Source organism: Thalassophryne amazonica, unplaced genomic scaffold (assembly GCF_902500255.1).
Source record: "Thalassophryne amazonica unplaced genomic scaffold, fThaAma1.1, whole genome shotgun sequence".
Lineage (NCBI taxonomy): Eukaryota > Metazoa > Chordata > Actinopteri > Batrachoidiformes > Batrachoididae > Thalassophryne > Thalassophryne amazonica.
Genome location: NW_022986235.1, coordinates 172,893 through 200,860, shown reverse-complemented (window position 1 = coordinate 200,860; position 27,968 = coordinate 172,893). Strand labels below are relative to the sequence as shown.

At 44.0% G+C, this 27,968-nt stretch overlaps 1 protein-coding gene across 1 annotated transcript in view; it reads right to left on the bottom strand.

The window, feature by feature from the left end:
* pikfyve (phosphoinositide kinase, FYVE finger containing) overlaps nt 1-27,968 on the bottom strand; it is a gene marked incomplete at its 3' end in the record, with an annotated part of 153,362 nt that overhangs the window by 112,905 nt on the left and 12,489 nt on the right. The window contains exons 6-8 of the mRNA XM_034165223.1: nt 6,088-6,114; nt 5,825-5,914; nt 5,583-5,739 (exon numbers count right to left, since the gene is read on the bottom strand). Coding sequence (XP_034021114.1) covers nt 5,583-5,739; nt 5,825-5,914; nt 6,088-6,114 — 274 coding nt within the window. The remainder of the gene's footprint in view (nt 1-5,582; nt 5,740-5,824; nt 5,915-6,087; nt 6,115-27,968) is intronic.

The following is a 27,968-nucleotide window of genomic DNA, read 5'->3' as shown; positions in this document are numbered from 1 at the left end:
TTTGTGCGGTCGCCGGGAGGCTTCCCGTTAAAGGGGGGGTACTGTTGTGTGTTGGGGGGTGTGGCTGGATATTTTGGTGTTCTTTTCTTTTCTTTGCTCTCCAGGTGGCGTGAGAACATGATTTGTCTGTGGAGAAGGTGCTGGCTGAAGAATCCTTCACCCTCATCAACATCATGTGCAGCACCTGTGAATGGTGCTCACATGCAACCTTAAAGACTTTCAGCTGAAGCAGATAATGGGATGGCGTTCTGCATTTAAGGTCATGTGTGATTCAAGCAGAACCTGCCGGGAACTCGACCTTGTGATGTTCGTTTGTGAGACGCTGAGGACCGCGCCTGGGTTTGACACATCGAGCCCGTGAAGCAAGGAAGGGTGAGGGACACATGCTGTCAGCACACATCAGAGGTGATTAAGTGTTTGACTAATTGTTAAGTAACTTGGTATTTTGTTACGCAGTATACTTGAATTGTGATGAGAATTGTGCAGCTCGCTTCTCACTGCTGTGGCGTGCGGACAAGTGATCCTCCACCTGTTGTGAGAAGCTGCTCATTTGCATAAAGCTTAAAATACAGACCTGAATGTGTTGCTGATAGTGTGTGTCTTTTGAAGGATATTAGTTGTAACTGCTGACTTACCTCACCTCTTCTATGCTTCGCAGAGAGTCGGTTTGTCGTGTCCACCTGGGGGGGTGCGTGGTATGGGTCCAGGAGCGCCGGGCTTCGATCCTTTTGGGCGCTGGAGAGCGTGCCAGCCTTCACTCCACCAGAAGGACGCTATTTTGTTTTTTTTACACTTTGTTGTGCACCAGCGGGTGAAATAAATACATTGTTTTTTGGAACCGCTTTCTGGTTATTTTTAGCGCTGGGTTCCGTCTGACGCAGGTCCGCTCCTCAACCCGCGTCGACACATAACAATTTATTGCATTATCTGTCATTCATTAGTCTCAGGTTTGTTTCTGTTCTTTACGTAGTCACTGTTTAGCCTTTAGTTTGTTTGCCATTTAGTTTTCTTTATTACCTTTTACACTCCAGCCATTTTCAGTCCTGCTCTAGTTTTGTCTTACCAGTTGTGTTCTCGTTCTGTAATCATTAGCTTTATTTCTTGGTTGCTTAGTTTGTATCATAAGTTGAATGATCTGTTATCTATCTTTCCACTTGCGTAGTTCCCTTCCTGTTTATTCCCTTTTCTGTATTTTATAGTTGTTTCATTGTTATTCTTTTCATGTTAATATTTTAGTCTGTCTTTGCTTTTTGATTTATCTTCCGGTTGTTACGTCACTTCACCATCTTGAGCAGTCAGCGCTCCAGGACACTACTATGCTGTTATTTAAGATACAGGACTTATTCTTTGAGTACCAGGACATTCCTAGTCAACAGAACCGACGACAAGTGTTGTTGATTCTTGATCAGCTCTTACAAGCCGAGCCAGACGTGGTCACCGCATTCCTTGAGCGAGTGAACATTAAGGCTCTTTTCAAGCAGGGCCAGGTTCCTCAGTGCATCAAAGACCCTATGGATTTTGTATGAGTCGGACTTTAGCACTGCCTGTTCAGCCGAACCACAGTGCATTACTCTGTCTGATGCAGCCGGCGCACGTCAGCGCAGAAGCCGGCCGCACCAACTCAGCCAGAAAGACTGGAATCACATCCTGGCTCAGCACCCAGTCTGGCGTCATCCCGGGTGCCACCTAAACCCACGCCACGGAAACCTCGAGTGGCTTCAGCACGCCCTTCTCCGGTACGAGCAGAGCCACTCATCGCCCATTGCAGTGACCTTATCAGCACGACTGCTCGGGGAAGCCCCAGCATGGCCACATGTCTGCACTCCTCCAGACTGACGTCAGCTGTTTCATGCCTGCCTCGTGCACCAGCACCCCAGAATTCATGAACACTTCAGCTACAGGCACCAGCTCCAAGTGAAACCATGCTGATGGAAACCAATGCATCCTTGTTGCCTGACCTCTTTCCAGCGTCTACACTGGCAGAGCCATCAGGAAAGCGCACGTCATTTCAGCACTTGGCGACACCTACAGGGCTAGGCGGATCTGCTCCAGCACACACCTCTCCTGCATCACCTGCGGCACCAGGCGGATCTGCTCCAGTGTCACCAGCGCCACCAGGTGGATTGGCCTCAGCGCGCGCCGCATCACACACAGAAACGATGCCTGAAGGTGCGCCCTCTGCTCGCACGCTGTCGGTTATGACAGTTGGCCCTTCCTCTCCTCCTTGTCCAGCTCCAGTGTGTTTCAAAGTGGATCTTTTTCCAGTCTGGTTTCTGTTATTCACTTGAATAAGTTCTTTTTTGAGGTTCCTAGGCTTATGGAGTTTTTTGGTTCAACACATTTGTTTTGCATATCACCCTGTTTCTCTTTCAATGCATTGGCTAAATGGTTAAGCTTCCGTATTTTATCTGACCTCATGCCCATTTAATTTGGTCATTACCTGGGTTTGGAGATTTTGGTACTCTGTATTTTGTTTTCCAAATTTTCCCAGATTCTTCATTTTGTGGGCTCAGTTTTTTGTACAACAGAGTGCTTCTCTGACAGTTCTGGGTTGGTCCCGGATAGTTCCTCTGATCTTGCCTTGAAGGCCAGTGTTCTCCATAGCCGGTTCCCTGATGTACCCATGCACTGTGTTGAGGCTCATGGTCGCCCTCTTAACTTTGCTTTGGACTCTGGTGGCCACCTGGTGGTTCATCCACAATTCTGTTCAGGTTTTGTCAGTCATCCTGGTGGTCCCCTGCCTCGGGGGCTCTTTTGTGTGGTCCGGGTCAGCAAATCATGTGTCACAAGGTTTCTGTTCCTGTTTTAATTATTCTGACACAAGCACAAAGTGTGTCAATGCAGCACAGCCTGAGTGCACGTGCCCAAGTGCACATGCCCACACTCACCATGAGGTGAACATAAAAGCAGGAAGAAGCTGCAGGTTCAACTCTGACCTTTTTTCTCCTGGAGTGATAATAATCCAAACACGGGTCAGTCTGAAGCCACAGTTATGGTGAAGGTAAAATTTTTTGGTATTTGGTTTTTGTTTGTTTTTTAAACCACCAATGATCAGGCTTTGCAGAACTTGCAGGGTTACATAAATAATGAGACACCACTTAGGGCCCCATCACACTTTGCACAAATTGAGCCATATCAGGCCAAATGGGAGAAAAGCCAAACATCAAGACGCAGTCGGCAGGTGTAACATGCTGTTCGAGTACTGAGAATGCGGTCAGATCCCGCCTCGACTGATTTGGCACATTCTGTGTGTATGCTTACGAATGTAGTTCAAATGTAGTTGGAACAGAGTACGAATACCCAGAATGCAGTAAGACTGTAAAGAATGCATTCGAATGGCGTGTGAGTGCGGTCCGATTGCCACCCGGGGTCTGGGTGGAAGGCGACCAAGGGGAGGGGCATGGGAGAGCGAGCGCTGTGGTCCGCTACTTTCTGAATGTCTGCTATTTCTCTCTGCTGGATGTCACATGACATCCAACCAATGAACTGAAAACATGTAAACCAGGGTCCTCTGACTATCACTTACTGTACAGTGTGTAACTGCATGTGATCGGATTACTACGGCCATCAGAACAGACGTGCACATCCAGAGCTGTTATTACCAGAACTAGCCACCAGTTCGCTGTGCATCACAGTAAACTCATGATCAGGGGACCCTGGATTACATACACCTGTTCATATATTAGATAAAATACATAATACATAGAAGAGGTAAGGCAGGTCGTGACAGCTGCTGCCCACCCCCTCTGTCACTGCACGCTCTCTCTCTCTCTCCCACTGTCACTCAGCTGTCTCCCTCCCTTCACGCCTTTCTCCTCTCCAAGATATTAGCTGTATTATTTAATCCCACTAACATGGGTTGGTGGGACAGGCGTGTGGGTCCTGCCAATCAGTTTATGCAACTGTCCTTTCTGTGCAATCAGGTGTTATATGCCCTGATGCATAGCGGACTGTTCCACTGTCTGGCTGGATGCCGCGTGTTGAGTCACTGGACACAACATCATATTATTATCAGTTATTATTCCGTAGTGGATGACGCATCAGATCATGGCTGATGTCACCATCCCACGTCGCACTCAGGTTCACATGGATTGCATGACAGGCTGCAACACGGCTGGTGGTCGCCGTGCCGTGGGAGGCACTTCTGGAGACGTTCCGAGAGTGATTATTTACTTTAATTACATTGTAACGCCTTGGTAAACAGTTGCATCGTCAGTCCTAACGCTCTAGATGATGCATCAGTCATTATATGTTTATTACAGCTGTGACACCTGTTAAGGAGTGCTGTGCCCCGCCGGGGTGCTGAGAGGCACTGACTCGCTGTGGTGCAGCAGCACGGCGCAGCGCATCTGAACGGGGCGTTACAGCCATGATGACATAATATTACAGATACATCCTCTAACTCATGAGGTGGACTGACAATGTATCTGTGATATCATGCTCATTATGGGCGTAACACCATGTTCACAAGCGCTGCGTGGCTCTGCGATGCAATGACTCGCAGCACATCTGAATGGGGCGTTACAGCCATGATGACATAATATTACAGATACATCCTCTAACTCATGAGGTGGATTGACAATGTATCTGTGATATCATGCTCATTATGGGCGTAACACCGCGTTCACAAGTGCTGTGTGGCTCTGTGATGCAATGACTCGCAGCGCATCTGAACAGGGCGTTACAGCCATGATGACATAATATTACAGATACATCCTCTAACTCATGAGGTGGACTGACAATGTATCTGTGATATCATGCTCATTATGGGCGTAACACTGCGTTCACAAGCGCTGTGTGGCTCTGCGATGCAATGACTCGCAGCACATCTGAACGGGTGAACAGCCATGACATAATAATATTATAATCATAATATAATATAATAGATAATATAATATTCTGATTCCCTCCCATGGGTTAGGTAATGTATCTGTACTATCATGTTCATTCTGGATATAACACCCCATTCAGGTGCACATGAACTGCTCCATGGCTTAGAGACATATTGACTCACAGTGATACAGTGTTTGATATGTTTGCACATTGTTCACATCTAGTTCACAAAATTAATGCATGCCACAGACTTTGCACAATAAAACATTTTCCTTTGTGCATGCCAAATGGGATGCCCTGGAGGTGCTGTTCGGCAGCTCTGTGCCACATTTGGCACATGCCGGCAGGAGTTGACGTGCATGACTATGGCGAATTTCCCTTGAACATGATCAGACTGCTTCGAATGCTGTTATGATGCCGTGGGAATATTTAGAACACAATCAGACTGCAGTTAGAGTCCACCTCGGCCATCATACGATATTTTTTCACCTCGACTGCTCCTCGAGAGTAGAGAGCATGTCCTCTACATTTGGGCTGGCCGTGCAGAATGTGCCTGACAGCTTGGAATACATGCAGAATGCTGTCAGAGGTTTTCGACTGTGCCAGAATGTAGGTCGAATTTTCATTCGGATGGCATTTGGGCTCATTCGGCCTCTAGTGTGACAGCGCTTTTGTGTTTCTGATCACCTCACAAACAGTTCCAGGGAAACACGAGATTACAGGGAGAATAAAAACAGTTAAGCATTCACCAAGAGGATCTTCCTCTCGTCCTCTGCGAGGTCCTGCTTGGTACCAATCTTGGTGCCTGACACAGGTCGACTGGGAGGCGGGCTCATTGAAGTGTCGTAGGATGTGACCATGGAGAATCCGGAGCGGTCCAGGGACAGGTTTGTCACACTGGCAGACCTGCGGAGAGGGCAGCCAGGGTCCAGTGACACTGCAGTCTGAACAAAGTCTGCAGGAACAAAGTGCACGGAGCAAACACACTGACCTCTTCCTCACGGGGGATTTGCTGACATCCTCCTGTAATGTGGTCAGCCTGGAGCTGAGGCCGCTGTTCTGAGAGTCCTGAAGAATCATACTGAGGTGACAGAAGAACATGTTCTGATGCCTGCACTGCCTCAGTTATCCACAGCAGACTTATGGAGAACAAGCATGCAAGACAAAAGGACTACAACATTCAGGCTTTCACTCACAGTCAGCTAAAACTGAAAAATAAGAAAAAAAAAAAAACTAAACACCAGCAAGACTCACTTCTTTCTCATCCCAATAGGAGTTTTTCTATGCAAGAGGAGACACAGGAAAAAGTTTTCTTTGAGGTAGATCAACAGAGAAAATCAGTGAGCAACTGACAAAAGCATGCAGCGGTGCAGTGACAACCCCGTCCCAGTGTCCCTAACCTCAGAAATATTCCTAGACTTCAGTGTGTATCTTGAACTCATGCTGTCAGAGTTCTCTATCTCACATGAGACATGAGCCAACATCAGGCCATAAAACAGCAAAATCTACACAAACCAAAGGACTACAAATCAAATATGAAACAATCAGTGAGTCACAGCACATTTTCAAACATTCTTCTCAAGTAAGATAAATATGCAGGTGACATTCATGCAGCACACACCAACAGTCAGCCACTTCCTGCTCCTCAAACACTGAGTAGACACGCACACTGTCACCCAAAGTTCTCTGCGTATGAAGCTGCTGCGTTCCAATGTTAAATAATGCACAGACACCAAAGTGTGCTTTGGACTTGACCACTGGAGATACTTTGTAGTTGTTCTATAGCTGGTCTGCACACAGACTGTAAGTTCTGGGTGGACTTTAGGCACAATTTGTCATTGTTCCTAGTGAATTATACTAGCATTTATTAGAAATGTGTTCTGGCTCCGACACTGTATAATTCTTGCATGGACCAGGTGCTGGTATACAGTTGCAGAGTCTGGTTGACTTGAGTCAGAGTGTCTGGGTGTGTGACTGGTCTGAATCAAGACCAAGATCTAGGTTTTCAATAACTTCCTGAATTCAGCCATCAAAAATATGTATGTACATGGAGAAAGTTCTGAAATTTCAATTTCAATTTATTTTAAAGGGACCATGTGCAATCAAAACATAAATGTCACCATTTGATGCATTACACCAGAGTTAGCCTTAGGCTAATTTACATCTGCAGTCCCTGATCATGATAATATGACACATATAAAAATCATCAAATATCAATCAATCAATCAATTTTATTTATATAGCGCCAAATCACACAAAACAGTTGCCCAAGGCGCTTTATATTGTAAGGCAAGGCCATACAATAATTACGGAAAAACCCCCAACGGTCAAAACCGACCCCCTGTGAGCAAGCACTTGGCGACAGTGGGAAGGAAAAAAACTCCCTTTTAACAGGAAGAAACCTCCAGCAGAACCAGGCTCAGGGAGGGGCAGTATTCTGCTGGGACTGGTTGGGGCTGAGGGAGAGAACCAGGAAAAAGACATGCTGTGGAGGGGAGCAGAGATCAATCACTAATGATTAAATGCAGAGTGGTGCATACAGAGCAAAAAGAGAAAGAAACACTCAGTGCATCATGGGAACCCCCCAGCAGTCTAAGTCTATAGCAGCATAACTAAGGGATGGTTCAGGGTCACCTGATCCAGCCCCTAACTATAAGCTTTAGCAAAAAGGAAAGTTTTAAGCCTAATCTTAAAAGTAAAGAGGGTGTCTGTCTCCCTGATCTGAATTGGGAGCTGGTTCCAGAGGAGAGGAGCCTGAAAGCTGAAGGCTCTGCCTCCATTCTACTCTTACAAACCCTAGGAACTACAAGTAAGCCTGCAGTCTGAGAGAGAAGCGCTCTATTGGGGTGATATGGTACTATGAGGTCCCTAAGATAAGATGGGACCTGATTATTCAAAACCTTATAAGTAAGAAGAAGAATTTTAAATTCTATTTCTAGAATTAACAGGAAGCCAATGAAGAGAGGCCAATATGGGTGAGATATGCTCTCTCCTTCTAGTCCCCGTCAGTACTCTAGCTGCAGCATTTTGAATAACTGAAGGCTTTTCAGGGAACTTTTAGGACAACCTGATAATAATGAATTACAATAGTCCAGCCTAGAGGAAATAATGCATGAATTAGTTTTTCAGCATCACTCTGAGACAAGACCTTTCTAATTTTAGAGATATTGTGCAAATGCAAAAAGCAGTCCTACATATTTGTTTAATATGCGCACTGAATGACATATCCTGATCAAAATGACTCCAAGATTTCTCACAGTATTACTAGAGGTCAGGTAATGCCATCCAGAGTAAGGATCTGGTTAGACACCATGTTTCTAAGATTTGTGGGGCCAAGTACAATAACTTCAGTTTTATCTGAGTTTAAAAAGCAGGAAATTAGAGGTCATCCATGTCTTGATGTCTGTAAGACAATCCTGCAGTTTAACTAATTGGTGTGTGTCCTCTGGCTTCATGGATAGATAAAGCTGGGTATCATCTGTGTAACAATGAAAATTTAAGCAATGCTGTCTAATAATACTGCCTAAGGGAAGCATGTATAAAGTGAATACAATTGGTCCTAGCACAGAACCTTGTGGAACTCCATAATTAACCTTAGTCTGTGAAGAAGATTCCCCATTTACATGAACAAATTGTAATCTATTAGATAAATATGATTCAAACCACCGCAGCACAGTGCCTTTAATACCTATGGCATGCTCTAATCTCTGTAATAAAATTTTATGGTCAACAGTATCAAAAGCAGCACTGAGGTCTAACAGAACAAGCACAGAGATGAGTCCACTGTCTGAGGCCATAAGAAGATCATTTGTAACCTTCACTAATGCTGTTTCTGTACTATGATGAATTCTAAAACCTGACTGAAACTCTTCAAATAGACCATTCCTCTGCAGATGATCAGTTAGCTGTTTTACAACTACCCTTTCAAGAATTTTTGAGAGAAAAGGAAGGTTGGAGATTGGCCTATAATTAGCTAACATAGCTGGGTCAAGTGATGGCTTTTTAAAAAATGGTTTAATTAAAATATCACAAATAAATACAACCAAGATGTTAAACATCACTTAAATAAAAACATGTAGCGACACTACGTATTGTAAATAGAATGCCCCTCGTAACACTCAAACATATACATAATCATAGGGTGTAGTAGCAGCACAGCACACAACACTACACACAGTCACACACACTCCTTATGAAAAAAAGAACAAAAAATGAGATCTCTCATCTCATCGGTGATACTCTCAGCTCTGGGAACTCAGCCAATGATGTTGAGAAATGTTTGAGAAGACTCATGACGCTGTTGGACAAAGGTGCATGGTGATCCCATTACATGTGCAGGAGGACAAAAGCCCAAGTTCTTTGAGTCCTGGTGCTTCTGATCTTACAATATGGTTCTAAGACCTGGATGTTAACCAGTGACCTAAGATGATCATTAGATGTCTTTGGTAGGGATCTCTGGAGAATTTTTTGGTAATACTGGAATGACTTTGTGTCAAATGAATAGTTACTTGCAAAGACTCAGATGAGGGGTACAATTGGTATTGTGATGTAATGTTAATTACAAAATGACAGCCATGTTGCTGGTTTCCCCAACCATAGCCCAGTGTGCAGGCAGCTCAGTGCCAAGAACCTAGAAACTGGATAAGGTTAAGGAAGTCCCCACATGTCTGGAGCTGATGGCTGCTACCGAAAGTTGGGCACAGAGTGGTGGACCAATTAGGACAGTTCCACGGGGTAAGGGATGCCATGAAGTGCAACATTAGCACACACACAGACGTGATCCGATTAGCCTATACTTTATTAATCATCAAACCATTTCTCCGTATCTTACAGCCCTATCCCCCAGGCAAGTCCTGACAGATGACTCTGTTGTACTGACACGATGGGTTACGCACTATGAGTTTTCAATTTCAATTTATTTTCATTTATATAGCGCCAAATCACAACAGAGTTGCCTCAAAGCGCTTCACACAGGTAAGGTCTAACCTTACCAACCCCCAGAGCAACAGTGGTACGAAAAACTCCCTCTGAGGAAGAAACCTCAAGCAGACCAGACTCAAAGGGGTGACCCTCTGCTTGGGCCATGCTACAAACATAAATTACAGAACAATTCACGGAAGAATATTCAAGAATGCTATTGGCGCACAGGACAGGAGGATCGCCAACACGAATACAACTCCATCTCTGGATGGAGCTGCACCTTAAACAGAGAGAAAAAAACAGAATCAGGCATCAGAAAGACAAGAAATACTGTATAATTTGTCAGCATTAAAGAACAAGAAAAACTGAGAAATACTCAGGTGATCGCGGCTGCTAGCCCTAAGCTTCATTAAAAGACCCAGAATTTAGGTAAAGTTGAGGCCGAAGCCCACTCCACTTACTAATAACATGAATTAAAAGAGTAAAAGCATAAAACAAACTGTACCAGTATGCTGCCATATGAAAGGGAAAATAAGTGCGTCTTAAGTCGGACTTGAAAGTCTCCACAGAATCTGACTGTTCTATTGACACAGGGAGATCATTCCACAGAACAGGGGCACGATAAGAGAAAGCTCTGTGACCCACAGACTTCTTATTTCACCTTAGGGACACAAAGCAGTCCTGCACCCTGAGAACGTAAAGCCCGGGCCGGTACGTAAGGTTTAATTAGGTCAGCTAGGTAGGAGGGTGCCAGTCATGAATAATTTTATAGGTTAGTAGCAGACCCTTAAAATCTGATCTCACTGGGACAGGATGCCAGTGAAGAGACGCCAAAGGTGTAATGTGGTCAAACTTCTGCTTCATGTCAAAGTCTGGCTGCAGCATTTTGAACCAATTGGAGACCCTAATGCTAGATTGCAGTAAACCAGAAAATAGAACATTGCAGTAGTCCACTCTAGAAGAGACAAATGCATGGATCAGGGTCTCAGCATCAGCCCTAGACAGGATGGGAACGAATCTTAGCTATATTTCTTCGCAGGTGGAAGAAAGCAGTCCTAGTAATATTTAATGTGGAGGCCAAAGGACAAATGAAGGATCAAAAATTATCCCAAGGTTCCTCACTTTGTCAGTGGATGTATGACCACAATGAGCCGAGGCTGAGCATTAACTGGTCAAATTGATGCCGATGTCTCACTGGACCAAGAACCATCATTTCAGTTCTTATCAGAGGTTTAAAGTAGGAAGTTTCTAGACATCCAACTTCTCACTGCTGCAAGGGCAATCTTCTAAGGATTTTATGTGAACGAGATTACCAGCAGTTATTGGCATGTACAACTGGGTATCATCTGCATAGCAGTGAAAGCTAATCCCAAAACGCCGCAATATGTGCCCAAGGGGTGCTATATAAAGGGAGAAAAGCAGGGGCCTAAGACGGACCCTAGGAACCCCAAATTTCATGTCACTGAGGTTAGAGGTAGTGTTACTGTACAAAACACAGTGAGAACGACTGGTCAAATATGACGTCAGCCATGCAAGGGCACTCCCAGTAATCCCAAAATGATTTTCCAGCCTATCAAGTAGAATATGATGATCCACTGTATCAAATGCAGCACTGAGATATAACAGCAACAGAACCGTAGTGGTGTCTGAATCCATTGTAAGCAGAAGATCATTCACCACTTTAGTGAGAGCCGTCTCTGTGGAATGATATTTCCTAAAAGCAGACTGCAGTGACCTCAAAGAGATTATTCTCAGTAAGATAGTCTACAAGCTGCTGTGACACCACTTTTTCCAGAATTTTAGAGAAAAATGATAGATTTGATATTGGCCGATAGTTTGTCAATACACTAGGGTCAAGATTAGGTTTTTTTAAGTAATGGTTAATCACTGCAGATTTGAAAACATTTAGGAACAGATCCAGAAGTTAAAGAAAGATTAATATTTTCCAGCACAGTCGTCCCAAGAGTGGGCCACAGGTCCTTAAACAGTTTTGTTGGTATAGGATCAAATAAACAGGTTGTGCTTTTTGTTGATGTTACGAGTTTCATCAGCATGCCTAGTGAGATACTATCAAATTCTGTAAATCTAGGTAATACCTCAGTAGTGGCGCCCACATCAATAGCAGGGTGTAGTGGCTGGGCTAAGGCATGTGATGTCTTCTATTTTCTTCCCAAAGTAATCCAGGAAATCTTGTGCTGTAGAAGGAGAGCGAACTACAGGTGGTTGTCCATGCAAAGTATTGCCACCGTGACGAACAAGAACTTGAGTTATGCTTGTTTTGTTTTGTTTGTTGATCAAATCAGAGTAGTAAGTCCGCTTTGTAGCCAATAATGCATGCTTATAGTCTAAGATAGCATCACGCTGCGCAAGGTGAAATACTTCTAATTTTGAACAACGCCATTTCCATTCTAGACCTCACGCAGATAATCATTGAACCAAGGTGACTGTGATTTGGGGGAGTGCGGTTTTAACACAGGTGGTGCAATCATGTCGAGTGTAGTTTTGAGCACCGAGTTTAAACTATCCACAAGTTTGTCTACTGACTGGGTATTTGTCAAATGTGAAGCTAAGACATCAGGCAGTCTAGCTTCGAGTTCAGTCTTAGTTGAGGAGTTGATGCATCGCTGCAGTGATATATAAGGTTGTTGTTCCAATAACATGGCAGCGAAACTGTAAACTTAATAAGTGAGTGATCAGACACCACTGATGTAAGAGGCATGATGTCAATATTTGTGACAGCAATACCACGTGCGAGAACTAGATCCAGGGTATTTCCACTAATGTGCGTCGAATCCCGAATGCATTGTCAAAATCCTAATGCATCCACAATTTCCATAAATGATTTGCAGAGGGATCAGAAGGCTATTTATATGAACGTTAAAGTCACCAATGATCAGAATGTTATCTACACTAGTTGACAAGTTAGAGATGAACACACCAAATTCATCTAAGAATTCAGAATATGGGCCAGGAGGCCTATATACAGTGACAAAGTAATACGACTGATTTTTATTCTTCTGACCTTGGCAATGTGTAATATCCTGAGCAGAGCGGAGATCAGATGCTCAACGAGTGATATTTGTAACCCCAACAGCTAATAAGCTAAACCTAGATTTATAAATAAGAGCAACACCCCGCCTTGCTTCGCATCACGAGGGACATGACTAATGTATATGCTGGTGGGCAGGCCTCATTTAAGGGGAGGACAGCTGCTTAGGCTGACCCTCCTGCCAGGATGTTGAAATCTCTGGTGACTGTGTTTTTGTCACAAATCCTCCATTCGGCTGTGAACCACCTATTCCCAGTAAGAATGCAAAGGCAGTGAAGTCAAATCTTTGATCAAGCCCAGTGTTTCCAGGAGAAGGGTATAAATATCCTTTGAAGTACATGGACAGTCTCAAGATAGACTGAGAAAATTTTTTCAACTAAGCATACAAATATGTAGTAACTGAATCAACAAGAAGTACAATCTCAACAAATGCCTGCCGAATGGTAAATGGACTGCATTTATATAGCGCTTTTCCACCTGCATCAGACACTCAAAGCACTTTACAATAATGCCTCACATTCACCCCAATGTCAGGGTGCTGCCATACAAGGTACTCACTACACACCAAGATGAAAGACCTTGCCCAAGGGCCCTTAGTGATTTTCCAGTCAGGCTGGGATCTGAACCGAGGATCTTCTGGTCCCAAAGCCTTAACCACTACACCATCACAACAATGACAATTAATGACAAAGGCAACAGGGACTGGTAATACAAACCAGAACAAGACTGAAAAGTAAACCAGAGAATAATAAACACAGAAGATAAACTACATAAAAACGGATCAGAGAATAATAGGAAATAAAACACTAAGACAAAACTAAACTGGAACAGAATGTGAAATAACAAAACCTGATATTAAGGTACTACAGATAACAGAAATGGGAGCAGCAAGAATAAGCCGATGATAACTGGAAGATAAACAATGAAAACACAGACTAGCAGAACAAAACAAGAATGGAACTGAAACATGGCTGAAGTATAAAAGCAACAAAGAAAAAAGTGACAAAGCAAAAATAGGACATAGAATAACCATATCATGAAAGTAACAATTAATAAAATAAGGCTGGGGCAGAAGGAGATGAACCAAATAAAGAGGGAAAATAAGGATTGAAGCCTGGAACTGGGCCGGGCATGACAGTTCCCAGTCTTTTGTTGCCACTGTCCCAGCTTTTTTGAAATGTGTTGCAGGCATCCATTTCAAAATGAGCAAATATTTGCACAAAAACAATAAAGTCTATCAGTTTGAACATTAATATCTTGTCTTTGTGGTGTATTCAATTGAATATAGGTTGAAGAGGTATTTGAAAATCATTGTATTCTGTTTTTTTACATTTCACACAACGTCCCAACTTCATTGGAATTGGGGTTGTAAATGACTCCAGAGGTGTATAAGGTTACAAAAACGCATTTTCAGTTTTAGAGGTGTTCATTTCTCACTAGCTTTAACATAATATATGACAAAGAGGTTACATTTAAAACAAACGAACTGGAGTTTGCAACAAGCTAGACCTGCCACTGATGTCATGGTGCCGCTCTACTTTGATTGGCTGTCGCCCCACCCCTCAAAATAAATAAATAAGAAAGAAAAAGAAGAAAGAAAGAAAGACAGAAAGGAACAGAATGTGACTTTTTAACCTCTTAAAAATACCTCTTAAAGTAGGTCAGGGTTAGCCATCTCTGAACTTGTCCAAGGTCTGTGTCCCAAGAATGTTCCCTGTGAATTTGAAGACTCTGGCAGTAACAGGACTGGACTAACACTGAGCACAGACAGATGGACGGACACAAGTCTTCACAACCCCATTGTCATATTTGATGGCCTCAGGTAAAAAACCGTCACACTATTTGTGACCCACATGGTTCTGAAATCTTTTGGACACAATTAGGACTGATTTCTGGAAACTGAAATAGTACCACACCTTTCATGTCTGGTTGGCACAGGGGTGTCTGGAATCAGGTACTAGCAGACCAGAAGGACTGTAGCCTCAGTGGTGGCTGAGGCAAAAACTCAGGTGTGGGAGGCGTTTTGAATGAGTTTCAGTCAGCCTCAAGGCGGTTCTGGCAAACTGTCAGGCAACTTAGGAAAGGGAGGCAGTTCTTAGCCCAGGCTGTGCTCAGCAAGGGAGGAGAGCTGCTAAAGTGGACTGGGCTATCGTCAGACGGTGGAAAGAACACTTTGGAGAACTCCTCAATCCTACAGACATGCCCTCCTTTGAGGAGGCAGGGTCGGAGCGGAGTCGCTGCCTCTTTACACCGAAAGGAGCCAGGCACATAATAAACACTGACACACTGAACTGAGCTTAAAATTCAAATCTAAAAATACACCTTGCTGTCATCAGCTTCAAGGACAACATGTTACCTTGCTGCCTGATAGATTATGGCTACTGACAGGTGCTTTCACTTCCTGTTCCGGAGCACAGCGGTGTTCTGCTGTATCTGTTAGCTGTTTGAACTGAGCTGTTTGAGTTCTTTGAATTAACAGTCTTTTTCAAGACTTTTTTACTTTTTTTTTTACTTTTTCACCGTGCTCCAACGCCTAAAGAAGACCTCTAACGGTCGAAGCATCGCGACGGAGCACTTTTATCAGCTAACCTTCATCAGCGTTGGCAAGCTAACTAGCTTGCTAACGCTTTCGTTTTTATTTTATTTTTTAGCACTGTTGTCGTGCTGCTCCACAGCCTGCCTAGTGGATTTTTATTTTATCGCTGTTGTCGTGCGTTACCTGTGCTGCTCCACAGCCTGTCCAGTGGATTTTTATTTTATTTTAGCGCTGTTGTCGTGTGTTACCTGTGCTGCTCCACAGCCTGTCCAGTGGATTTTTATTTTATTTTAGCGCTGTTGTCGTGTGTTACCTGTGCTGCTCCACAGCCTGTTCAGTGGATTTTTATTTTATTTTTTAGCACTGTTGTCGTGTGTTACCTGTGCTGCTCCACAGCCTGTTCAGTGGATTTTTACCTGTGCTGCTCCACAGCCTGTCCAGTGGATTTTTATTTTATTTTTTAGCACTGTTGTCGTGCTGCTCCACAGCCTGCCTAGTGGATTTTTATTTTATTTTTTAGCACTGTTGTCGTGCGTTACCTGTGCTGCTCCACAGCCTGTCCAGTGGATTTTTATTTTATTTTAGCGCTGTTGTCGTGTGTTACCTGTGCTGCTCCACAGCCTGTCCAGTGGATTTTTATTTTATTTTAGCGCTGTTGTCGTGTGTTACCTGTGCTGCTCCACAGCCTGTTCAGTGGATTTTTATTTTATTTTTTAGCACTGTTGTCGTGTGTTACCTGTGCTGCTCCACAGCCTGTTCAGTGGATTTTTACCTGTGCTGCTCCACAGCCTGTCCAGTGGATTTTTATTTTATTTTTTAGCACTGTTGTCGTGTGTTACCTGTGCTGCTCCACGGCCTGTCCGGTGGATTTTTATTTTATTTTTTAGCACTGTTGTCGTGTGTTACCTGTGCTGCTCCACAGCCTGTTCAGTGGATTTTTATTTTATTTTTTAGCACTGTTGTCGTGTGTTACCTGTGCTGCTCCACGGCCTGTCCGGTGGATTTTTATTTTATTTTTTAGCACTGTTGTCGTGTGTTACCTGTGCTGCTCCACGGCCTGTTCGGTGGATTTTTATTTTATTTTTTAGCACTGTTGTCGTGTGTTACCTGTGCTGCTCCACAGCCTGTTCAGTGGATTTTTACCTGTGCTGCTCCACAGCCTGTCCAGTGGATTTTGATTTTGATTTTATTTTTTTTTAGCACTGTTGTCGTGTGTTACCTGTGCTGCTCCACAGCCTGTCTAGTGGATTTTTATTTTATTTTTTACCACTGTTGTCGTGTGTTACCTGTGCTGTTCCACAGCCTGTCCAGTGGATTTTTATTTGATTTTTTACCACTGTTGTCGTGTGTTACCTGTGCTGCTCCACAGCCTGTCCAGTGGATTTTCATTTTATTTTTTAGCACTGTTGTCGTGTGTTATCTGTGCTGCTCCACAGCCTGTCCAGTGGATTTTCATTTTATTTTTTAGCACTGTTGTCGTGTGTTACCTGTGCTGCTCCACAGCCTGTCCAGTGGATTTTTATTTTTATTTTATTTTATTTTTTAGCACTGTTGTTGTGCGTTACCTGTGCTGCTCCACAGCCTGTCTAGTGGATTTTTATTTTATTTTAGCACTGTTGTCGTGCGTTACCTGTGCTGCTCCACAGCCTGTCTAGTGTCGGATTCCCTGTTTGGGAATCCGCTAGCTTAGCGTAGCTACTAGCTCTTAGCCGTTTTAGCATGGCGGCTTCTCCTGTCTCTCCCGTACTTTTCTGCTCTGGGTGTGAAATGTTTAGTTATTCCTCGGCCTCTTTTAGCAGTAACGGTACTTGTAATAAGTGCAGCTTATTCGTAGCTTTGGAGGCCAGGCTGGGCGAATTGGAGGCTCGGCTCCGCACCGTGGAAAATTCTACAGCTAGCCAGGCCCCTGTAGTCGGTGCGGACCAAGGTAGCTTAGCCGCCGTTAGTTCCCCCCTGGCAGACCCCGTGCAGTCGGGAAGGCAGGCTGACTGGGTGACTGTGAGGAGGAAGCGTAGCCCTAAACAGAAGCCCCGTGTACACCGTCAACCCGTTCACATCTCTAACCGTTTTTCCCCACTCGACGATACACTCGCTGAGGATCAAACTCTAGTTATTGGCGACTCTGTTTTGAGAAATGTGAAGTTAGCGACACCAGCAACCATTGTCAATTGTCTTCCGGAGGCCAGAGCAGGCGACATCGAAGGACATTTGAAATTGCTGGCTAAGGCTAAGCGTAAATTTGGTAAGATTGTAATTCACGTCGGCAGTAATGACACTCGGTTACGCCAATCGGAGGTCACTAAAATTAACATTGAATCGGTGTGTAACTTTGCAAAAACAATGTCGGACTCTGTAGTTTTCTCTGGGCCCCTCCCCAATCAGACCGGGAGTGACATGTTTAGCCGCATGTTCTCCTTGAATTGCTGGCTGTCTGAGTGGTGTCCAAAAAATGAGGTGGGCTTCATTGATAATTGGCAAAGCTTCTGGGGAAAACCTGGTCTTGTTAGGAGAGACGGCATCCATCCCACTTTAGAGGGAGCAGCTCTCATTTCTAGAAATCTGGCCAATTTTTTGGGATCCTCCAAACTGTGACTGTCTAGCGTTGGGACCAGGAGGCAGAGCTGTGGTCTTACACACCTCTCTGCAGCTTCTCTCCCCCTGCCATCCCCTTATTACCCCATCCCCGTAGAGACGGTGCCTGCTCCCAGACCACCAATAACTAGCAAAAATCTATTTAAGCATAAAAATTCAAAAAGAAAAAATAATATAGCACCTTCAATTGCACCACAGACTAAAACAGTTAAATGTGGTCTATTAAACATTAGGTCTCTTTCTTCTAAGTCCCTGTTGGTAAATGATATAATAATTGATCAACGTATTGATTTATTCTGCCTAACAGAAACTTGGTTACAGCAGGATGAATATGTTAGTTTAAATGAGTCAACACCCCCGAGTCACACTAACTGTCAGAATGCTCGTAGCACGGGCCGGGGCGGAGGATTAGCAGCAATCTTCCATTCCAGCTTATTAATTAATCAAAAACCTAGACAGAGCTTTAATTCATTTGAAAGCTTGTCTCTTAGTCTTGTCCATCCAAATTGGAAGTCCCAAAAACCAGTTTTATTTGTTATTATCTATCGTCCACCTGGTCGTTACTGTGAGTTCTCTGTGAATTTTCAGACCTTTTGTCTGACTTAGTACTTAGCTCAGATAAGATAATTATAGTGGGCGATTTTAACATCCACACAGATGCTGAGAATGACAGCCTCAACACTGCATTTAATCTATTATTAGACTCTATCGGCTTTGCTCAAAAAGTAAATGAGTCCACCCACCACTTTAATCATATTTTAGATCTTGTTCTGACTTATGGTATGGAAATAGAAGACTTAACAGTATTCCCTGAAAACTCCCTTCTGTCTGATCATTTTTTAATAACATTTACATTTACCCTGATGGACTACCCAGCAGTGGGGAATAAGTTTCATTACACTAGAAGTCTTTCAGAAAGCGCTGTAACTAGGTTTAAGGATATGATTCCTTCTTTATGTTCTCTAATGTCATATACCAACACAGAGCAGAGTAGCTACCTAAACTCTGTAAGGGAGTTAGAGTATCTTGTCAATAGTTTTACATCCTCATTGAAGACAACTTTGGATGCTGTAGCTCCTCTGAAAAAGAGAGCTTTAAATCAGAAGTGTCTGACTCCGTGGTATACTCACAAACTCGTAGCTTAAAGCAGATAACCCGTAAGTTGGAGAGGAAATGGCGTCTCACTAATTTAGAAGATCTTCACTTAGCCTGGAAAAAGAGTTTGTTGCTCTATAAGAAAGCCCTTCATGAAGCTAGGACATCTTTCTACTCATCACTAATTGAAGAAATAAGAACAACCCCAGGTTTCTTTTCAGCACTGTAGCCAGGCTGACAAAGAGTCAGAGCTCTATTGAGCTGAGTATTCCATTAACTTTAACTAGTAATGACTTCATGACTTTCTTTGCTAACAAAATTTTGACTATTAGAGAAAAAATTACTCATAACCATCCCAAAGATGTATCGTTATCTTTGGCTGCTTTCAGTGATGCCGGTATTTGGTTAGACTCTTTCTCTCCGATTGTTCTGTCTGAGTTATTTTCATTAGTTACTTCATCCAAACCATCAACATGCTTATTAGACCCCATTCCTGCCAGGCTGCTCAAGGAAGTCCTACCATTATTTAATGCTTCAATCTTAAATATGATCAATCTATCTTTGTTAGTTGGTTATGTACCACAGGCCTTTAAGGTGGCAGTAATTAAACCATTACTTAAAAAGCCATCACTTGACCCAGCTATCTTAGCTAATTATAGGCCAATCTCCAACCTTCCTTTTCTCTCAAAGATTCTTGAGAGGGTAGTTGTAAAACAGCTAACTGATCACCTGCAGAGGAATGGTCTATTTGAAGAGTTTCAGTCAGGTTTTAGAATTCATCATAGTACAGAAACAGCATTAGTGAAGGTTACAAATGATCTTCTTATGGCTTCGGACAGTGGACTTATCTCTGTGCTTGTTCTGTTGGACCTCAGTGCTGCTTTTGATACTGTTGACCATAAAATTTTATTACAGAGATTAGAGCATGTCATAGGTATTAAAGGCATTGCGCTGCGGTGGTTTGAATCATATTTGTCTAATAGATTACAGTTTGTTCATGTAAATGGGGAATCTTCTTCACAGACTAAAGTTAATTATGGAGTTCCACAAGGTTCTGTGCTAGGACCAATTTTATTCACTTTATACATGCTTCCCTTGGGCAGTATTATTAGACGGTATTGCTTAAATTTTCATTGTTACGCAGATGATACCCAGCTTTATCTATCCATGAAGCCAGAGGATACACACCAATTAGCTAAACTGCAGGATTGTCTTACAGACATAAAGACATGGATGACCTCTAATTTCCTGCTTTTAAACTCAGATAAAACTGAAGTTATTGTACTTGGCCCCACAAATCTTAGAAGCATGGTGTCTAACCAGATCGTTACTCTGGATGGCATTTCCCTGATCTCTAGTAATACTGTGAGAAATCTTGGAGTTATTTTTGATCAGGATATGTCATTCAAAGCGCATATTAAACAAATATGTAGGACTGCCTTTTTGCATTTACGCAATATCTCTAAAATCAGAAAGGTCTTGTCTCAGAGTGATGCTGAAAAACTAATTCATGCATTTATTTCCTCTAGGCTGGACTATTGTAATTCATTATTATCAGGTTGTCCTAAAAGTTCCCTAAAAAGCCTTCAGTTGGTTCAGAATGCTGCAGCTAGAGTACTGACGGGGACTAGCAGGAGAGAGCATATCTCACCCGTGTTGGCCTCCCTTCATTGGCTTCCTGTTAATGCTAGAATAGAATTTAAAATTCTTCTTCTTACATATAAGGTTTTGAATAATCAGGTCCCATCTTATCTTAGGGACCTCGTAGTACCATATTACCCCATTAGAGCGCTTCGCTCTCAGACTGCGGGCTTACTTGTAGTTCCTAGGGTTTGTAAGAGTAGAATGGGAGGCAGAGCCTTCAGCTTTCAGGCTCCTCTCCTGTGGAACCAGCTCCCAATTCAGATCAGGGAGACAGATACCCTCTCTACTTTTAAGATTAGGCTTAAAACTTTCGTTTTCGCTAAGGCTTATAGTTAGGGCTGGATCGGGTGACCCTGGACCATCCCTTGGTTATGTTGCTTTAGACGTAGACTGTGGGGGGGTTCCCATGATGCACTGTTTCTTTCTCTTTTTGCTCCGTATGCATCACTCTGCATTTAATCATTAGTGATCGATCTCTTTTTCCTGGTTCTTTCCCTCAGCCCCAACCAGTCTCAGCAGAAGACTGCCCCTCCCTGAGCCTGGTTCTGCTGGAGGTTTCTTGCTCATAGGGGGTCGTTTTGACCGTTGGGTTTTTCATAATTATTGTATGGCCTTGCCTTGCAATGTGGAGCGCCTTGGGGCAACTGTTTGTTGTGATTTGGCGCTATATAAGAAAAAAGTTGATTGATTGATTGATTGTCTGGTCAGGAGAAACAATCGTAGGAATAACTCTTTCAAGGCGCTTCGCCAGTACTTTTACCAAATATTTTAGCATCTGTATTTAGAAGTGAAATTGAACAATAAGAACTATAAGTTAGTTTATGGGGTTTTTATCTTTTTTAAGTAGCAGAGTGATGACAGCTTGGTGCGTAGACAGTGGAAGTAATAATGAATTCAGGGACTCTGTAAACATGGATAGTAATATTGGAGACAGTAAATCTGCAAATCTCTTAAAGAAATCCACAGAAAAACCATCTGGTCCTGGAGATTTTCCACTTTGTAAGTCCTTTATTGCCAGGCTTATCTCATTTACCGAAATATCCCTCTCCATGTCATTAACTAAATCAGAATCTATTGCAGGTACGTTGAAATCTTTGAAAAAGTCTTCAAAATCAGGTGTCTTTGATGTTTTGTCTGAGGAGTACAGTGAAAATTTGAGGAAGCATTTATTCATTTCTCCATTGTCTGAACAACTAGAACCTTGGTCATTATTAATTGTTGAAATATTTTGATAGGCAGATCTCTGTCGCAACTGGTGTGCGAGCAGACGTCCCGCCTTTTCCCCATGTTCATAATATCCACATTTTGACTTGGAGATCAGATATTCAGCCTGCTGGGTAAAGTATTGCATTCAGTTTGTAGAAGAACACGTTTCTTCACCAGTTCTGGCAGAGGGGTATGACTAAGTTCCCTGTCCAGTAACAAAATTGCTTCATTTAGACCTTTCAGTCGTTCTAAGTATTTCCTCTTCTTATGAGCGCAATATGAAATAATGTGACCTCTTAAATAGGCTTTTAGGGACTCCCAGATGATACAAAATGACATACCTGGGGTTTGATTGGTTTTAAGAAAAAAGAGTATCTCTGTATTAATGAATTTAACAAAGTTATCATCTGATAGGAGCAAAGAGTTAAATCGCCATGGATGAAACGTTGATAGAGTGTCTGGAATTATCGTTTTCATACTTAGCGGGGTGTGATCTGAAATGATCACAGCACCATAATCACACTCCTTCACAAGATGTAAAATTGTATTGTCATTGAAGAAAATCAATTTGGGAGTATATCGTATGAACAGGAGAATAGTAGAAGGAATAAGCTCTTGTAGTGGGATTATAATGGCGCCATACATCAGTCACACCATAGGTCTCTAGAAATGTTATTGATTGGGCCGATTTTGTGAGATTCACTTTACCAGGTGCACTTCTATCGAAAGAAAAATGCACAAAATATCTCCATCAATTATAGTACTATGCGTTGACATCAAAATCAGAATGCCTTTTATTGTCATTATACATTGGTACAACGAGATTAGGGTCATCCAGTTGCAGTGCAATAAAATAGAATAAAAATAGTGCAAGAGTATGTATCAAAAACAAGATATAAAGAAAAATTCAACAATGTAAGGAAAAATATATATACAATTGACACTAGTGCAAGGTGCAGCTTGGATATAAATATACTGCACAGAAATGTATATTGTCTGTGGGTGACTGGGTTATTGCACGAAGAGGATCAGTGCATGCTGGAGTTCAATGTGGTTATGGCTTTGGGGAAGAAACTGTTTTTCAGTCTGTTTGTTTTTGTCCTTGTGAACCTGTAGCGCCTCCCTGAGGGCATCAGGTCAAACAGGGCAGAGCCAGGGTGAAGGCAGTCTTTGGAGATCGCTTTGGCTCTGCTGAGGCAGCGGGAGGTGTAAATGTCCAACAGGGAGGGGAGAGGGTGGCCGATGATCTTCTGTGCTGCCTTAACAACCCTCTGCATTCTCTCCCTGTCAGCAGCGGTGGAGCTGCCAAACCATACTGTGATGCAGTATGTCAGCAGGCTCTCAGTGGATGAGCGGTAGAAGGCCAGCAGCAGGTCGGTGTTGAGGTTGTACTTCCTGAGGACTCTCAGGAAGTGTAGCCGCAGCTGAGCCTTCTTGAGGACAGAGATGTTGTTGGACCAGGAGATGCAGTCTGAGAGGAGAATGCTGAGATACCTGAAGGTGTGGACCCTTTCCACATGCTCGCAGTTGATGAGAAGGGGGGCAGGGTCGGTGCAGTGTTTCCTGAAGTCAATGATGATTTCTCTGGTCTTCCTAGTGTTCAGAGCGAGGTTGTTCTCTGAGCACCAGGCTGCCAGCTGCCGGATCTCCTCTCTGTAGGCAGCCTCATCACCTCCAGAGATGAGACTGACCACTGCGGTATCGTCTGCAAACTTGACGATAAGGTTGTTCTTGTAGGCCAGTCTGCAGTCGTAGGTGTAGAGGCAGTAGAGAAGGGGGCTCAGCACGCAGCCTTGTGGAGAGCCTATGCTCAGCGTGCGGGCGGAGGAGAGGTGGGGGCCGAGTCTCACAGTCTGGGGACGGTTGGAAAGAAAGTCTTTAATCCAGGTACGTGTGAGAGGGTGGAAGCCGAGAGTGTCCAGTTTTGTGGTGAGTCTGTCCGGGATTATTGTGTTGAAGGCAGAACTATAATGCACAAAGAGCATTCGGACGTAGCTCTGCGGCTGCTGCAGGTGGTTTAGAGCAGAGTGGAGAGCTACGGCGATGGCGTCCTCTGTGGATCTGTTTGCCCTGTATACAAACTGGTGAGGGTCGAGGTCTGGGGGGAGGTGGTCCTTGATGTGCTGAAGAACCAGTCTCTCAAAGCACTTCATGATTACCGGAGTGAGGGCCACCGGGCGGTAATCATTCATGCTGGTGATGGGAGACTTCTTTGACACCGGGATTATGGTGGAGGTTTTCAGGCAGGACGGGATGACTGCTTGGTCCAGGGAGAGGTTGAAGATCCTGCTGAAGGTGGGGGCAAGCTAGTTGGCACACGCTCTGAGCACCTTGCCAGGTACTCTGTCTGGGCCAGCAGCTTTCCTGGGGTTCACTGCGAGGAGCACTCGCCTGACATCATGCTCTTTTACAGTGAGTGGAGTGGTGCGGGGACCAGGTGGGTGCAGCAGCAGGTGAGTGCAGCTGGGAAGATCTGAACCGAGCAAAGAAGCCGTTTAGCTCCTCTGCCAGTGGTGCACTCAGGTCCGCTGTTGGAGCATCACAACCCCGGAGGTTTGTGATGTCATGTATTCCCTGCCACACCCTCCGTGCATTGTTGCTAGACAGATGGGACTCTCTCTGCATCCTGTGGTTCGCCTTTGCTCTTTTTACTCCTCTCTTCAGGTCAGCTCTGGCAGCACTATACAGAGCTCTGTCACCTGACCTGAAGGCAGTGTCGCCGGCCCTGAGGAGTGAGCGGACCTGGCTGGTCATCCAGAGTTTCTGATTTGGAAAAGCCCGGATGGTTTTTGTCACAGTCACATTCCCGATGCAGAACTGAATGTAGTCCAGAACCGTTCCCGTGTGTGTCTCCAGCTCATGATGTTCAAATAGGTCCCAGTCTGTCTGTTGGAAGCAGTCTTGGAGTATGGGGAGTGCGTTGTCATGGAATCATGGAGAAAAGTTTGTTAAAGAACTCTTGGTCGTCCCAGTTTGGTGCATACGCGCAGACTAAAATTACAGGGAGTGTATATAATTTTCCCACCACGATGACAAAGTGCCCAGTGGTGTCAGTGTGCACGTTAGATTCAGTGAACTGTATATGCCTGCTAATCATTACGACTACACCTCCCAATTTGCTTTGGACGTTAGACTGAAACACATGACCAGACCGTTTTTTGCTTAGGCTCAGGCTGTCAGAGGAACACACACGTGTCTCCTGCAGAATGGCAATATATGCATTGAGCTGCTTTAAATGTGATACAATTTTCCTATATTTTATGTTTTGATTAAGGGATTTTACATTCCAGGTTACAAATCTGACCATGAGTCTGCCTGCTCACACACACACTGGTCATCTTAAAAGTATTTTAGAGTTTACATGTACACAAACCATTATCCCTACAGAAAGATAGGTACAGACAGAGATTTAAACAAACAGTCACCCATGAACAACCGATATAGCAAACCCCTTCTCCTAACTGCACAAGGAGACAACAAACAGAACACTTGAATCTAGAACAAAAACAAATCCACACGTTAATGTACTTGTATTGAGTTATACTGCTACTTAAGCTGCTTGGGCTCCCGTTTAGCCCCTAACTTGAAGTATATTAAAAGAAAAGGCTCACATGGGCATTGAATATTTATACTGGCTCCTCAATCCAGCAAGAAGCAAACTACCAATATAACTAAATGCCAGAATAGCACAATAAATACATAAACAGACATATTTCAGCATAAAATAATAGCAGGTGGGTAAACAAACTGCCTGAGAAGATTGTAGATAATTAAAATCTAGCTCTACAGTCATTGTGCGTCTTCACTCGCCAGAATTTTCACCTTCACATATGCCATAGCCTTATCTATCAACACCAAGTCATCCTCTCCGTGTGTGATGCGGAGCCGTACTGGAAAGAGTAATCCATAACGCACTCCTTCTCACGCAGAAGCCTTTTCACAGCTGTAAACGCTGCTCGAGCCTTGATCACGCTGGCTGTGTAGTTGGGGAAGATCATAACCGGTGTACCTTTAAAGCGTAGTTGGCCCCGCGTACGAGCGCGGTGTAAAACCTCCACACATTCTTGGTAATAATGAAGTTTGGCCACAATCACCCGCGGCCTTCCGCCTGCTATTTTCTGGCCAGGTGAACGGTGTGAACGATCCACTAGCGCCTCCTTCTGCAGCTATAGCACCTCTCTCAGTAGTACAGCAACCGCTGCCACAGACCTGAACTCGGTCTCAGCGACACCAAGAATGCGAACGTTACATCTCCTCATTCGGCCCTCCATATCTTCACCTCTCTCCTTCAGCCCTTTTAATTTGACTTTCAGCTCAGCAACTGTTTCTCGTAAAGCGACCACTTCATCCGACCATGAAGACGAGCCCTCCTCCATCTTGCTAACTCTAGCATTCACCTGGGCCATGTCGGCACGGAGCGCTGTAGTGTTATTAGTTAGTGCCGTTTTCACTGACTGTAGTTCCAGCTTAAGCATGTTGAACTCTTCTGCGAGGGCCTCTTTCATTTCTTTCTTTATCACCGCAGAGATATCAGCTTTCACATTCAGAAGTACCTCTGCCTTCAGGTCCTCCATCATGTCGGCTTTGCTGAACTTGGGGGAGGGAGGAGCAGAGCTTCTCGCAGGATCTGGAGAACTCGAGTCTGAGGCTGCAGCAGGCCTACTACTACTTTGTCCAGTGTACTTGTATTTCCGAAGATTTGCAGCCATTTCAGGATTTTAGCTATGTGTATATCAACAGTATCCCCAAAACTAAACCGAGTGAGCCAATAAGAATTTTCAAGATTTACAGAAAAAAATGCCCTTTCACACAGGCTTCACAGGAGCCCTCCTCCAGATGTCTCACCCCACCGCCGCCATAGCAGAGCTCCCTTATTCAGTACTTTAACATTTCCCCATAATCCCCCTGGCGGCCCCCTGCTCTTCCAAGAATGTACCGTGGCACCAGCAGAGCTCTGCCATCTCACAGCACATGTAAACAATGGCAAAGCAAAGATGTGGATGTCACTGATCCAGTAAGTTCAGGTGCAATTATGATGACACGTTCTCCCATGTTGAGAGGGTTATCTAGAGGAGGTGTAGCAGCTGTGATGGACTTCTGTGTCAGGTTTCGGTCCCATTTGTGTGCCGGTTTTCATTAGTCCCCTTTCCTTTACCTTTCGTCTGCCCTGGTCTTGAGTCATCTGTTTATTTTCTGTCACCCGTGATTCTCATTCTAATTTGGTACTGATCATTCCTTCTCCGTGTATTATTCTCTAGTCCCTGGTTTTATTTTCTGTTTATCATTTATTTTCTGTTCAGTCATTTATGCTGTGTTATGGGGAGTGTGGCTGGATATTTTGGTGTTCTTTTCTTTTCTTTGCTCTCCAGGTGGCATGAGAACTGATTTGTCTGTGGAGAAGGTGCTGGCTGAAGAATCCTTCACCCTCATCAACATCATGTGCAGCACCTGTGAATGGTGCTCACATGCAACCTTAAAGACTTTCAGCTGAAGCAGATAATGGGATGGCGTTCTGCATTTAAGTCATGTGTGATTCAAGCAGAACTGCCGGGAACTCGACCTTGTGATGTTCGTTTGTGAGACGCTGAGGACCGCGCCTGGGTTTGACACATCGAGCCCGTGAAGCAAGGAAGGGTGAGGGACACATGCTGTCAGCACACATCAGAGGAATGTTTGTAGATGGGTTAAATGAGTCATTAAAAGACGAGCCGGCAGTCCGTGACGAGCCAAACGATTTAGATGAGCTAATATCATTGGTGATTCGTCTAGATGATCGGATGAAGGAGCGTGGACGCGAGAGAGGGCGGCCTTCAGAGCGGGTTTTTTCGTCTCGGGGCTTTCCCCGACACAGATCTGGGCCGCCTCTTCTTCGCCCCACTGAGGCTCCTCCGACGGGACCTCTGGCTCCTCCTGTTGACGAGCCCATGCAGCTCGGAAGAGCAGAGATTACTGTATTGCCCCGACATATAAGCGTCAAGAAAAATAATGGTGACGTATCTCCAGGTGTTCTGGGACAGGCAAAATAACACACATAAAAAAAAAAAAAAAAAAAAATCTAGTACGGGTTAATGTTTTGTTTTCTTTAAATAGGGG